The sequence below is a fragment of the Carassius auratus genome, chromosome 14 (genome assembly GCF_003368295.1).
Source record: "Carassius auratus strain Wakin chromosome 14, ASM336829v1, whole genome shotgun sequence".
NCBI classification, from domain to species: domain Eukaryota; kingdom Metazoa; phylum Chordata; class Actinopteri; order Cypriniformes; family Cyprinidae; genus Carassius; species Carassius auratus.
Genome location: NC_039256.1, coordinates 27,531,945 through 27,547,566, shown reverse-complemented (window position 1 = coordinate 27,547,566; position 15,622 = coordinate 27,531,945). Strand labels below are relative to the sequence as shown.

At 39.6% G+C, this 15,622-nt stretch overlaps 1 protein-coding gene across 5 annotated transcripts in view; it reads right to left on the bottom strand.

The window, feature by feature from the left end:
- tenm2a (teneurin transmembrane protein 2a) overlaps window positions 1–15,622 on the bottom strand; it is a 273,356-nt gene that overhangs the window by 49,187 nt on the left and 208,547 nt on the right. For all 5 annotated transcript variants that reach the window (XM_026281000.1, XM_026281002.1, XM_026281001.1 and 2 more), the window contains one exon: window positions 5,643–5,881. In XM_026281000.1, the coding sequence (XP_026136785.1) occupies window positions 5,643–5,881 (239 nt within the window). The remainder of the gene's footprint in view (window positions 1–5,642; window positions 5,882–15,622) is intronic.

The window sequence follows — 15,622 nt, the reverse complement described above, 5'->3', positions numbered from 1 at the left end:
TCCACAGACCGCCCCAACACTGCGGCATGCGGTTAGAGTAAGCGGCTGGGATTACTCAATAACGCTCCAGACAGCGCTGCGTTATGGATGGAGGTGCACGCATCGGCTGGCGTGAAGGTCAACGGCCCAGAGTGGCGATGAGCATTTGAGTCATTGGTGGGCAATGAAGGGAAGTGATGATGCTGCTAAAAATACAGAGAGAGAGAGGGTACAGAGCGAGCATGCGAGAGAGAGAGAGTGCAAATTTGTCTTCTGTCTACTTTCATGACACTCACCACACGGCCTGTCTTCACTGATGTATGAGCCGCCTCTGTATCCGCATAAAAAAACAGAGGTGACACAGAACTCACAAGAACCCCACACTATCGCCTTACCCACGCACAACTTTCCCAGCTCAAGGACACTGATGTGCTCTGAAAACACAGTGATCCAGCGGTATGTACTCTAGCCCTTGCATGCACATTTATTTTTTCTTTTTAAATAGGACATGTTACTAGAGCAAAATATTTTGCTGGTCCTGGAACAAAATTCCCATCAAATCCTAATTACATGCAACATTCATTTTGCTTTCTTGGCAGATCTAGTACATGTAGTACATTTCACCAAAGCATTGCATGCAAATGAACGAATAAATGAATGAATAAAATAGTTTTTAAAAAACTACCTAGTACTGTAGGATAGATTTCGCAATAAATACATTTGTGATTTCAATAATTTATATGATAGTACTTTATAATAAAAGTAATTTTATATTGACATTTATGATAATTTAAACATAATTAAATTTAAAGTTAATAGTGTAAGATCCCAAAATAAAAAATAGAAAAATATTTTGAAATATTTTGCACTAAATATATTTGTAATTTTAACAACTTAATTTATAATAAATATAACAATTTATATTAACATATATCATAATTCAATACATTTGTTAATAATAGTTTCAATAAAAATGTTTAATAATTGAATGAATTATTAAATACTAATAATACTGTAATAATAAAATGTAGGATACATTTTGTGATAAATATGTTTGTTTGATAATTTAATAATTGAAGATATTATAAATTACGATAAACGTCATAATTTTATTTTAAATGTCATGACTTCATTAAATTGATTAAATTGAATAATCCAAAATATACCACTAAATAATAAACCGCTAAATAACTAAAATGCTAAATGATAGAAACAATTCTTTGTAATAAATAACATTTTGAATTTTTTTACATTTATACATATTTTATTTGAAATAAATATATATAATCTTACATTAATTATGTATAAATCTAATACAAATAATACAAATAAAATTGTATTAATAATTTTGTAATTTAATATTAATGATTACATTATATACAAAATACTATGAAATAAAATAAAAATGACAAAGAAAGAAAGAAAGAAAAAAAGATAGAAACTTCCGACATAACACTGAAATTAGCAGGCAATGACAAAATGTAGCTCAAGGTTCCTTACCCTTGACCCTCACCCTAAAACCTGATTGTTGATGGATGTAACTCCAGGACCAACAATCCAAGAAAATGGTCTACTTGTATTTCACAACCTTCTCAGCGAGTAAGTATAACCTGTCTTCTGTGTATTTAGTGTGTTAGTGTATATATGTCAGTGTGCCATATAAGTGAGTCGTTGTCTTCCTGTTGCTGATCTGACGCTGTGTTGTTCCTCACCGAGCCATCCGGACCTCAGCCCGTGGAACCAGCATGTAGCCTGATGGAGCCTAAACCTTGTTATCTTTCTTACACATTCCATCTGCCCGTCTGCTCTCCCTCTATCTCCTTCTTCCTTTCTTTGATCACTCTCGGCCAATGAATCAAGCAGTCTTTAGCACAGACAAGGCCGCGAGGGAGCTGCTGAGCGTTTGTCTTCTCCACAACATGTGATGACAGACCTGTTTCTCTTTTGCATCAGGACCGCTCACCTGTATCCTAGCAACTCCATCCCTGCAGGAGCAGCCTCACAACACAGTGACAAAAATGATGTCATGAACACATGCAACCAGTCTCTTCTCTGTGCTCTCTATCTTGTTTCAACACTTTTCTTCTCCTGTTTTTTTTCTGCCTCATACTTTCTTCCTTCGTCTTATGTCACTTTGACGCATCTTTTCTGATTTTGTGCTCACCCTCTTTCTCGTTTTAATGCTTATTTCACTCTCTCATCTCATTTTGATGCTTCTGTTCTCGTTTGGTCCCATCTGGTCTCATCCTCATCGCTTAATACTTTTCTTTAGTTCTCATTATTTTGTCTTACCTTTTTCTTTTAACCCGTCTGATCTGGTCTCAATGCTTCTCTTCTTTTCTCATCTAATCTCTGTTTTTCTTGTGTTTCTCATTTTGATGTTTCCCTCCCATTGGCCTCATCTTAAGCTACGTTGTACATATATACATTTGTCTCATCATGTCTATTCTCGTCTTGTCTCATTTCTACTGATCTTTTGACACTTTTCTTTCTTTTGTCATCCTTTTCTAATTCTGTCTTTGTCTTATCTCTTTCTATAGACTCTATAATATCTGGTCTCAATGTTTCTCATCTCATCTTTATTTCTATTCTAGTGTGGCCTCATCTTGGGTTATTTTGTCTTATTTTGTCTATTCTCGTCTTGTCTCATTTTTACTCTTATCTCGTTTTGTCACTACTCGTCTCATCTTGTACTATCATGTCTCATTTCTTTCTGGTCTCAGTCAATCTTATTTTGTCTGAACACTTCAGTTAACACTTAATCTCATCCCTGACTCTCTGGTTTCATGTTAGTGTCTATCTTCTCATTTGGTCTCATCTTGTGTTAAATTGTCCCATCTCTTTCCATTGTCTTTTTTTTATCTGGTGTGTTTCATCTCATTACTGTTTCTCTTGTCTTGTCTCACGTTGATGTGTCTCTTCTCATTTGGCTAATCTTGTCTTGTCCCTTTCCTCTTATTTTTGACTTTAATTATTTTCTTCTCATCTCATCTTGTCTAATTTTGACGTTTCATTCTTGCTGGTCTCATCTTGTGTCATTTTGCCCAATCCCTTCCTTTAGTCTTACAGTATTTCATCTTGACTATTCTTGTCTCATCTTACCTTATATTATCAGGTAACATTTATCAGGTTATTTCTTTAGTTTACTCTCATCTCGACACTGCTCTTTGCATCTCCTCTTTTATTTTTTCTCCTTTCTTTTCTGCTCAGCACACCTGTGTTTGTATGTGTTTGTGTGTGTGTGTGTGTGTGTGTGTGAATGTAAGCCGCAGGGATCTGAAATGTGTTAGTACGAGCATCTGTGAGTCCTCCTCTCCTGGTGCTGAATTTGGGCTTTAAGGGGCTATGGTGCCGTTCTGGGACAGTTATCCATCCCCAAAGAGAATGAAGCAAAAAGCAGTCTTTCAGGCCTCCAGTAAAAGATGAGGAAATAAAAATAACTTCTTTTTCTCCCCTGTTCGTTCCCTCCATTCCCAGTGAGACTGGGCAGCTCTCAGCGGACTCGCAGTCACGTCTGTGTTGGGGAAAATGCTGCAGTGGCACATTTATCTGTTTGTGGGGATGCACTAATATACAAACACGCGCACAAATGTGAACACGTCCATAAACACACTGTCACAGAGCTTAAGCAGGGTCAGTTTCCGGCAGTTAAGACCTCCATCCACTGAATACTGCTGACAGTACAGCTAGAATTACCTTTAGAAAGGTAAATACACATGCACTGAATGAATCCTGTTCAAACCAAGATAAAAGTTCAAACTATATACTGCTGTTGTATGAGTGTTTGGACACTGAGTAATAATTAAAAATGCACACATTCCATTGCATTACATAACACATCAGTGGCATATGCAAACTAATGATGCTAACTTTTGCTAAAATGTAAAAATTCCCTTCAATTTAATTCATCCACAGATGTAGATCATCACACTTTGTAGTATCATTGCAAAACAAGAAAGAGATTTTTTCATCTTTAAAATAAAAAGCACTTCATTTTTATATTTTGTTATATAATGCATACACTACCATCCAAATTTTTGCGGCCAGGAAGATTATTTTTTTTAGCTTCTATTCAGCAAAGATGCATTAAACTGATAAAAAGTGACAGCACAACTGTTTTCAAGATTGATAATAATAAGAAGAAATGTTTCCTGGATGGAAATTTAGCAATTTAATCAGAAATATCACAATTCATGTGACACTGACCACTGAAAAAAATCAACAAGAATTTAAATGTAAATAATAATACATTTATTATTAAGTGGCACTTTCAAGCATCACTTCAGTGTCCACACACTTTTTGAACCTTTCCCAGTTTCGATAAGTGAATATCTGTGTGCTTTTATCTGTGAGCTGAGTTTCAGACAGCACAAAAGAGCGCGGAGCACTGAAGGACATGGGAAAGGCAGACGGGTTGTTGAATACACGTACAGCGACGCAGGCAGGAAGAACAAGGGCGTTTGTGCTGACTCCTGCACTTGCTGACTGCCCCATCTGTTGAGCGGGGTCCCCAGAGAGTAGAGGGTCAGCGAGGGTCCGTGTGACACATCTGCCCCTTGCTTGGGGCTTTTAAATAGAGACACAGAGGGGACTGAGGCATCCTGCCAGAGCAAAACTCCCCAGCCCAGGTGTGCTTCTAATAGAGGCCACAGAAAGCCAACCTTTACCTCTGTGTCCTCTTTTGTCTGTCTATGTGGCTTTGTGTCTCTATCCTTGTCTCACTTTTCTCTCTGATGTTCATCGAGAGTGTACCTTTTTTCTTGCGTTCTCATGCTGTTCGCACCCTCAGTATTAAACTCATCCAGTGTGAAGAGCGAGGACTCATTTCTGTTCTCCACTGGGGGTCCTTTACGATGCTCCGTGAGGTGTGAGGGGAAGGCCACCGCTTCTCCATTACCCGATAACTGACGTTAGCATAAACTAACGAAACCAGAGAGGCCTTATTGAAAATAATAACACCCCCAAGCGTGTCCTTCACGGGCGCAGTGTGGGGTTAAAGACTCACGGCAGTGCTTTGCATTTAAAGTGTCCTCCCCTACCAGAGGCCCACATCGTCTTTAGGTTGACATGGATATTCAGAGATTTTCATGAGTATATGTATTTAATATAATTAGTAATCTGAATAAAACTGGACTAGTTTTTAATTAATATATATATATATGGCTTCAAGTAAAGTGGTGTTACCTTACTGTTTTATGTGTTCTTCCATAAAGTCTTTTTAAGCCGGCTTGTCAGTTTAGATACATAGAGCCGAAACGTTGCTTTTAATAATTTAGATCTTAACAATGTAACTGTTGAGTTCTAGTCACAGATCACCCGGTATGAGTTAGGTAACATTTCTACATTTCTCCTCAGGCACATTCAATAATGAGCAGCATCTGGATAAAATATGCACACACATACAGTACACACACGCACGCACGCAAAATAATGATGAATAGCCTACTTAATCTCTATGTGGAATTCAATTATCTGCTTATTGCTATCACCGAATCAGTGTTTGTACAGATATAAGTGCTCATTATAATGCCTAAATGAGTCTCTCAATCGATTATAAAAAGAGATCCAAAAGAGAGACTTAAGAGATGGAAGATGTACATCACAGTCAATAAAAAGCTCATTGAAAGGCTACAGGCAAAAAAAGAGAGAATGGGGTATTTTACCGATGAAGTAGGACAGCAGAATGGCCAGCAGGGCGGCGGCGGCGATCGCCGACAGGGCGGCACATTTCCAGCTGCAGTACTTGGACGGCTTCTTCAGCTTGAAGGCGCTTCTGGAGAAGGTGTTTCTGGGTAGGAGCCGCGGTGGAGGAGAATATACAGTGCCGGACGTCAGGGGGTAACCAGGAGATGAGCTGCTAAAGAGAGGCGTGGTCCCTGAAGAGGTCTTAAACAGGAAATGCCTGCAGAAAAGAGAGATAAATAGCGCTTTTAGTATTTCAAGCACACGTGGAAGGTCACATCCATCCCTTACTGCATCCTCTCTTTCTAAGCTCTGAGGAACATGTGTGTTTGTGTGTGTTTGTTGACCGCTGAGTGTCGCAGACACTTGTTGGGGGTGAAGGAGAGTGTATGCAGCGCCTCAGTGTGGAGCAGTGGACATATGGCACATGAACACACGGCACCGCAGGCCCGTCCCGGCCCACTGAGGGACACTTACACAACAAAGTCACTCAATAATTCAAAAGCCTCCGCTCCTTTCAGGTACAACAGACACATACTGTACAGAGACACACACTTCACTGATACCATCCGCAGCGGTTTGATTTTCTGGTACGGGGTCATTTCCGTCAAGCTGATGAAAAGAAAAAAATCTAGACAGGAGGATATTGCTGTGTACTTCACAGTGAGATTAATCATTACAGCCTCATAAATGGACTCTTGGCGCAGACAAACAGGACGTGATTTGTTAATATCCAGCCTCAGCACTGAGACTACCGTGAGACAGAACACACTCGGAGATAATCAGCGTTAAGCTTCCAAAAACATCATAAATGCAGTTCATAGACCACAGAGCCATGCAACAACAGACTGGCAGGAATCCACAGAATGTTGTTCACTATGGTGCGCAATTCTGAAAGATCCAACAAATGCCTCACGGATCACTTTTACCCCGACTAGATTTAAAACAGAATTGTTTCTATAACACTCCTGCTACCCTTGCCTTCCATTGTTTGGACAAACAGCTAATTTTGCTAGCTGATTTTTATTTTTATTCGTCAAAAACTCTGACAACAACAAAAATCTGTGACAAAATTAACACTGAACAACACTTATGTGACACATAGGTAGCAGGTTAAACAATTAAATGTATTTTAAACAGACAGTTCACCCCAAATTAAGCACCATTATGTTGTTCTGAATGTATTTTATCTGTGAAAAATAAAAATAAATAAAGAGTAGAAGCTGTTCTTACATTGAATGCATACAGTAAACACAAAAAAGTCTAAAAATCATCTTAAAAAGCACCAAACAGTCTCTATGACTTGTCAGCTATATATACTGAAGCCACACAGCAACATGGAAAAAATAAGTAGATAAAAATAATTAAATCCAGTAAAAAAGGTATTTTAATAAAAACTTTGAATACATTTAAATGAGAATGACAGCAGCACCAGAAGTTGCGGTGCACATTATGAAGAAAGTAAGTCGGACAGGAGGTTGAGTAAATGATGACGGGATTAATATTTATTGATATTTAACACCAGAAAAAAAAAGACACACTTTACCTTTAAGAAATGACATCACTCAGCAAGTAAGTGTCAGAGCGGTCTCTCTGGTGTCACACGGGTATTCTCCAGTCTCTCTTCCGTGCTGCTCTCATTAGTGGTGATACTCGCTAACATAGCCTTAATGCTACAATAGATTATTGATGAAACTTGTACAATTTAGCATTGCACTTAAATAATTTAGCAGTTAATTACTGCTCTGAGCCCCATGCTGGTGTTTCCTGCCCTGCAAATGAAGACTTCAGTCTCAAACAAAGCCCTGTCGCGCCAGCAGCACGAATGCAGTTTTTAAAAGAGGTGTAGTGTAAAATGGATTAGCTGCGGTCACGTTGCTGTTGTGAATTAGCGTAGGGTCATGGGGTTTGTCATGTTTTATCAGGTCCCGTTCTCTATTAAGACCAAATTGAGAGGCTGAGAGCGTTTCTGTGGTCAGGTATCTGCCTGAGAGGCTTGTCTCTGGACCGGCCCCCACACCCTACCCCCCAGATACATCCGTCCCTCATACGTCTAACCTATGAGGGAAACGGCCACAGGCTGCTCACTCCTGTGATCTTTAATAGCTTCTTTCCACAAGATGCTTTCCAATATCTCTGGACACGTTCCAGCAGCGGATTCCATTTCCAGAGCTGATTTTTGTTCCGCCGTGCTCCAGCCCTTCCATTACCCCCATCTCTTATCGGCCTATCCCCATACATCCCTCTATCATCCCACACTCACCCATGGATGGACAGACTAAACCTCCCTGGAATCTGACCTGATTGGACTACTGGGGTCAGTGCCTAACGAACCCATCATGGAGGGATTTTTTTTTAGTTTTAACCTACACATACAATGCACTCTTAAATTCTGTACATTTACATGAGCAGATGAGCACTACAGAATACTGACAACATTATTATACATAATATACATTTTCTAAAAAAAATAAAAAAATAAATAAAAAGAGAAAACAAGCAGCATTGTGTCTAAAATTTACGTTCTAAACAAAGAAATAGAAAGAGTATCATGGTAGTATGCTTTTCATAATTCAATAGATTCATTCCTGAATATGCCAGTGTTTAAAAAAAAAAAAATGGTTAAATGAATAATTACATTACTAAAATTACTAACTCAATTTTTTTGTTAATTTTTCAAACTTTTTAGCTTGTGAATAAGTTGAATGAAGTTAAGTTTGAATGAATAATTTACGTAAATGGTTCAAAGACTACCTCATAGTGGCAGCCCCTCAAATTTTTTTCCCCTGAATGAATCAGCAGGCTAAAATGAATCAGTTGACCACATGATTCAATGACTCATTTATAAAGTCACTTGTTTCATTCCCAATGTTGGGAGTAATGCATTAAAAAAGTAACACTATTACAGAAGTACATTACTTTTTTGCTGTAACAGTAATATAATGCATAACTAATTAAATTTGGGTAATATTATTACTCACTACAATCTAAGTAACGCAATTTACAACAACATATTTTAACTCAAAATTAAGTGCAACACTACAAAACAGCACCAGTGAAAAAATAGTCTGCAAATAATAAAGTTTGTCTATTTCCTGTTGCTGGAATTAGATGGTTGAGATGATGGAGACTGTTGTTTCCTTCGTAAGAAATCAGTGTTTTTGAAGGAATCACTTGCATATATGGGTCAATTATTTCAATTTACGTGTCGCCAACTACTGGTGAAACAAGTACAAATATCCGCCACTAATATACAGATTTAAAATTGGTCTGAAATACACAAACACAGACAAAGAGAGTTAACCAAACAAACAAAGTGAAAAATACCAGTATTGGTAGATTGTAAACTTTTTCAGTACAATCTTGGTTTAGTTCCAAGCAAACCGTAGTGTTACCAAAACGCGACGTGTAAACTGCTGATCACTGATTGGCTGAAGAGAATCGTCACTACCTGTGTCACTAAACATGTGACACAACAGAACCACTAGATTTAAATCAGCACAGCCAGCGAAGGATTGAATTCAATTGTTTTGAACGAGCGCACCTTCTTTTAACAACCCAGAAATGATTTCTGGTAGTCTGTTGAGGAAGTACAGATGTTCCTCTCATTGACAGCCGAGAAGCGGATCCAACGAGAGCTTGATGGGGCGACACAGAATTAAAAGTTTTTCAGGAGTCGAAGCAATAGAGGTGGCGCAACTATAACAAAGTGAATTATCCCACCCACTCTAAAGCGGTAGAGTGTAAACTGCAAGGGAAACGAAAACTAAGCCGAGCAGTAGAAAAGCGTCATAAGGCATGACTCCATAACCTCCACATCTGCCTCTTGCCACAATCCTATAGGGGAAATTAACCTCAGAAGAAATACAAAAGAAAAAGATAGAGGTCTGTCCTTCTCAGAAGCCACTAAGGGAGGGATAGAGAGAGTGAGAGCAGGTTGATAAAAGTAATGAATGGTAATAAATGATAATAATGCAGCAGTATAATGAATGGAGGCCACATGGAGGATTCCACATGGTGGCTTTACATAACAAAGCTGTTTTTCCCTAGCTGAGGGTGACATCTATACTGCCTTAGGCCTCACTGACTCACACACGCATGTATAACACATACACACAGGAGTGCACAAACACATGCAGAGCTTGAATAATTATGTGCATGAACCAGGCAGCTCGGTCAGCAGCAGAAAAAAGCTGAATCTCACATTTCTTCGTATTCACATTCACTCCCTGTAATATTCTTTCTGCCCTTCTTGCTTCCCCAATTGATGGTGTGATGCCAGAGGCGGTACCTCCACCTCCAGCTTCATGCCTTTATCTGAACCCGTGTCATCTCCCTTCGCATCTTCCTGTCAGGTGCGACCATGCACAAACTGTAAAGGGAAGCTAGCAGGTTACAGGTAGGCAGTAATCAGGCCTGCAATGAGCAGCAGAGTGACAGGAAGGCAGCTGAAGTTCACGTCTAAAAATACAGCTTCGCTTCCTGCGGGCCGCCTCCATGTCATTCCACCACTGTCTGTAGTCGGGTGACTCGCAAGGTCAAGTCAGTCACTTAAATGCCAAATCATTTTTACCCACGCAGAAGGTTGCAGCCACTAATTTGCCAGCTGACAGGGGTGACGGAGGGAAATTAATTAAGGTCATTTTGGAAGCGCGTGCGCTCGAGTTGAAGTGTAACTCATAGCTATTGGCTGAATCTCTGTTGAAAGCTCATTTCATCTCGGGATGGTAAGGGGAAGCCGAATGCGGATGGAGTGGCTTAATTGTGAAATGAAATTAAAATGCTTGATTTACACGGCGTGCTTAATTGACAGTGATTTATGTTGAGCATTGTTTGGGAGGCAAGCTGGGGAAAGAGTTGAAGCCAACTGAGATGATGGGACGTGTGAGAGAGACAGAGAGAGAGAGAGAGAGAGAGAGAGAGAGAGAGAGAGAGATGAGGCCAGACCAGGGGGTGGACAGGAAATAAAGAGAGGCCAGATTGAGCCCAAAAAAGGAGTGCTGACAGGGTGGGGTTATGCAGAGGACAGTCTGGAGACAATGGCAGTTTTGCACTTTTCAAAGTCCACAGGGAGTAGCATGACTTTACTTGGAGACAGGAAGTGAGAGAAGGACGGAAAGACATAACAACAAGAGAAGAAGAGGAGACAAGGAGAAGAAACGAATTGAGAAGAGACAAAACAATATGAAGCAAGGTGAAGAGACAAGAAATGAGACAAGAGGAGATTAAAGGGGGTGAGATGACAAGAGGGGAAGAACTGAGAGAAGACAAGGAATAATGGAAAATGTGAAAGGAAGAAAACTTAGGAGATGACATAAGAGGAAATAAAAAGAGAAATAAGGAAATTTGAGGAGACGAGATGAGGACATCGGAAACAGGACAAAAGAAAATAAAGACGGAACAAAGGCACTGGATGATATGGGATGGAGATGGAGACAGGAGAGCTGTCAAGACAAGAGGAAAAGAGCTGGGAGGAGATTAGACAAAACAAGATGATGTGAGTCCAGTAGAGATGAGAAAAGATGAGATACATTAAAAAAATTAGAGGCACCAAGAGGTAAGGACATAGCAGATAGGACAAGAGAAGAGGAAATGGGCTAAAATTACTAGAGGATATCAAATGAGAGAAGAGGACATATAATGATACACAATGAGACGAAGAGAAACATGGAGACCTAAAGAGACAATAGATGAGTCAAGATGAGAAGGGCAGTAAGGAGAGGCAAAGAAATGAGAAGAGAAACAATGATGAGACAAATGTTGAAATGAGCTGATATGAGAGGAGATGAGAAAAGAAGAAATGAACCAAAGCAAGGAAACTAAAGGATACAAGAAGAGAAGATGAAACAAATGAACTAGAGAAGATGAGAGGACACCTCGAGGAAAGAAGACAAAATGAGACAAGAACAGAGAGAAGAGAAGAGAAGAGAAGAGAAGAGAAGAAAGGAGAAGAGAAGAGAAGAAGATGAGACAAAGAAAGGTGATAAGCTCAGGTACTATTTTGTAAGTTCTCTGCAAGTGCTGATGAAGTCATTGTTGAGGTCATTGTATGTGTTGTGTGCAAGAGCTGATAAATGACCATGTCTCAGTACGACAGGTGTGTGTTCCCACTTTACGTGTGTGTGCGTCACTGAGCGCTGTTAAAAATTGCTGAAACCGGCCCCTGCCACTCATTAGTTGTGACAGCCCCAGAAGACCCCTCATCACCAAACATGTAGTTAGTGTCAGACTCCAGTGTTTATTTATTCATTTTTAACTTTCCATTTCCAGATCTATCCCTCATTTAACTGTCTGATCTCACACTCGCTGCCCACACGCCTCTGATTGACACCCTCATTATATACATCACTTTTCCACTTTAAATAACCAACATCAGCGCCTATCAAGACAGGTAAGTGACCGCGGTCATGAAATAGCTCTATGTGTATGCTGTAATAGGAGTAAAATACTTTTTTAACTGCTTTTTCTTTTTTGGAACGCCCACGTCCCAAAACACCCAGCATGAGAACAGACAGTTAACCAAGACAAGTTTCTCCCTGACCTGAATCACACTTTGTTCAGTTTTGTTAAACTTTGCTTCTCTCCACATTCTCCTCCTGCAATCCAACTATTGGGCGACGGGTAGGCTAAACACCAAAACAAAGGTATCCAAAAACTTTTCTAATTATGTTTGCTGGGATTGCTGCGCCATATCCAGAATTTGATCTGCGTGCGGCACGAGCAGAGAGAGGGCCCATAAATCTTCAGCAAGCTGCGGGCACCTGTATTCTGATTGGCTCCCGTTAGGATAACAAATTGGCCTCGGCGCGCAGCTGAGAATTTAAATCTGCCCCACACAGATACCTTGGCAACCACTGATGAAGTCTGAGAGAGAAAGAGAAAAAGGGAGGGGGAAGAATAGAGGGAAAGAACGAAAAGAGTTTTGCATTGTTCACTTCTCAGCCTGAGCTCGGAATTCAAACTATTTTCTTTTAGGACAATTTTCTTGCTTTTATTCTCCTTTAAAAGCTGCATTTATAACCTAAAATTGCACAACAATTCGCGTAGTCTCTTTAAAAAAAAAAATATGCAAACTGCACTTTCATGAAGGAAACGAGTGGAACTTGCCACAAACTGTGCAATAAAGGCCAATCATAATTCAGGATTCAAATAACACAGTGGCATCATTAAAGGGGTCATATGATGGGATTTAATTTTTTTCTTTTCTCTTTGGAGTGTTACAAGCTCTTGGTGCATGAAGAAGATCTGTAAATTTGCAAAGACTAAAGTCTCAAATTTAAAGAGATATTTTTTATAAAAGTTAAGACTCGTCCACATCCCTCGAAAACAGCTCATTCTAACATGCCCCAATATGTTAAGGGGCGTAACATTTCCATCACACGCTTGAGGTATTCGCCCAATCACAACGCACTGGATAGCTAGCCAATCAGAGCACACCTCACTTTTCAGACCAGTGAGTCATGTAAAAATCGATGCGTTTCAGAGGGAGTAAAGGAGAAACAATAATGCACAGTATGTGAAATTTTGCTGAAATTTTGCTAATGACATCATATATTTATTGTCAGTAAGATTTGGAATGAAACAAGTTTACAAATGATTATTTAAATGCACCTAATGTATTACTGCTAGCTTTAGCACATGTAGTCCCTTCCCTTAGTAGTAAGATGTATGTGAATTGGGACGTTTCACGCTAAACTCTGAAAACTTAAATACATCTACCACAATGTCTTGTATCAATGCATCAAGTTAAATTATCTGAAATGCTAAAAATATATGAGTAGAGTCTGTACATGAAGTGGTTGTGCTGAAAAGTGTGAAAGAATAAAAAGCACGAGAGAGACCGCAAGCCCTACAATTAAACATTCACAAGAATCATCTTCCTAGGTCGAATATTACATTGCCCATAACCAATGGAGGTGAAATGATGCTGCAACATCAAATAACTGCAGAGGCATCTGGTTCAAGGAGTTCACAGACCTGTGAATGTGTGTACAGCGTATCGCACAAGTCAAATTGAATCTCTGATATCAGCACAAACAGACAAATCAAATTCTCTCGTGGCACACGGACCCAAACTGCACTTTAAGAAGTTGACACAGGACCCTGCTGCAAACACACACAAAAACAAACACCAGCCGGGCCATAACCACAACACACACCTTCAAAAACATCCCCCATGCCGTGCATGCGAGCGCGCTCCTCTTCTTTGGCTCAATTGTGATATTGCGACCTGCTTTGGAATCTAATTTGAGTGTGCATGAGTCTATATGGAAGGAGAAGAGAGCAGCTCGCGGCGTCCTGAGATGAGAACAAAATTGAAGCAGGCATCAGCTGGTGAAGAGGCCTCACTCCATGATTGGAAATAAGCCTTCACAGGACCGAGCCGTCTTCAGTCATTTATGCTGCTGAAAACCGATTCCACCCTCCTCCTTGTTTTCCGATCTCTCCTTCTCACTCCTTCCTAGCCGAAGCAATCTCTCGGATCCTCCCCCTTTCCCCCCAGCTCGTCTCTCTCCTCTCCCTCTACCTGTCTGACAACTGCATACTTTGGCAATCAATCTTGCGGTACTGGCAGCTGCGCAGGCACCTCTCGAGAAAGGTTTGTTTTCCTACTTTAGCAGGAAAGGCCTGACCTATAAAATAACAGAATTTACATAGAGGACACACACACACACACACACAGAGTTGTGTGTTCCTGTCTAAATGGCTCTGGGTGTTAATCTGTAGGTGGGATATACAGGTTAATCATTCTAAGCCCCTTTTATAAGTCATCCACCTAAAGAGAAACAGGCATGACCTCTAATTCCAAGAAGAAAGAAAAATATTCTTTGCTTTTAAATATCATGCTCTTCACTCTTTCTTAGTCACAAGATCATCCAGATGGCCACACAGAGAGATTATATTCCCATATGTCTATAGCAGGGGTCATAAAAAGTTATAATCACTGATGTGAATGATTAATGTTAAATTTAGTTGTTCATTGTTATAAATATATGGTGAGCGTGATTTCACCAAGTACAACATCCTTGTTGATCCTGGAACAACATTCCGATCAACCAATCAGAATTGAGATATAACTTTTCAGGAAATATCTGTTTTAGGCTTAAAATCAGGGTTAGGTGCTTCTACACGCTTGTTAATCAGCTATCATTTCCCTCTGATTTAAGGAATAAATTATGGGTATGGTTAGGTTTAGGGGTAGGGATTGGGTTAAATCTATATTTCTATACCAGAAATATATACATGTCTTACAGTACATTTGCATGTTGATATAAAGAAATGGCACAAATTAATCAGATAAACTAACTGTTGCACATGCAAACGTATCTCTTCGTTTTTTTTTTTTTTTTTTACCAATACATTGGTCATTTGTTCATGAAAAAGTAACTAGAAAAGTGCAGACCAAAAGCTTCCCCTGAAACTCTCATGAGCATGGCCTCACAGGAGGCAGCTGTTGCATCATATGGCTGGAGATTTTTCTCTTTGGTTTATAAAACTGCAGAGGTGGATTTGGTCGGTGTTGTTCTCCTGTAGAGTGAAAGGCAGGCAGTGTGTGAAAATGCTCTCTCTGTTGCTGTTGAAACAAAAATAAAAATAGGCCTATTAACTTTAGTGTGTCGGCTTAGTGCTTTGTTACCCAGAGGCGAGAGGAGATGAGCCTCTGCAGACACAGGCTCCTCAAGCCTCCATCTCTCCACACTGAGGAACTGAGCGCTTGTCTGTCCATGTGACATTCTGTGCTATTTACACAGCTGAACACATCTCTGATCTATTCGGCTACTTAATGTAAAGGGATCCCTTTTAAGCAAAATATTTTTTTTAATGACATATTTGCTTTCATTTCAAATTGCCTTTTATATGCTTATGGGGATCTTTACCCCCCCAAATGACAGTTGTTTGTGAGAAAAAAAAAAACATTTCAAGGGATTTATTTTCATTGAAAGTAATTTAAGTTTACCCA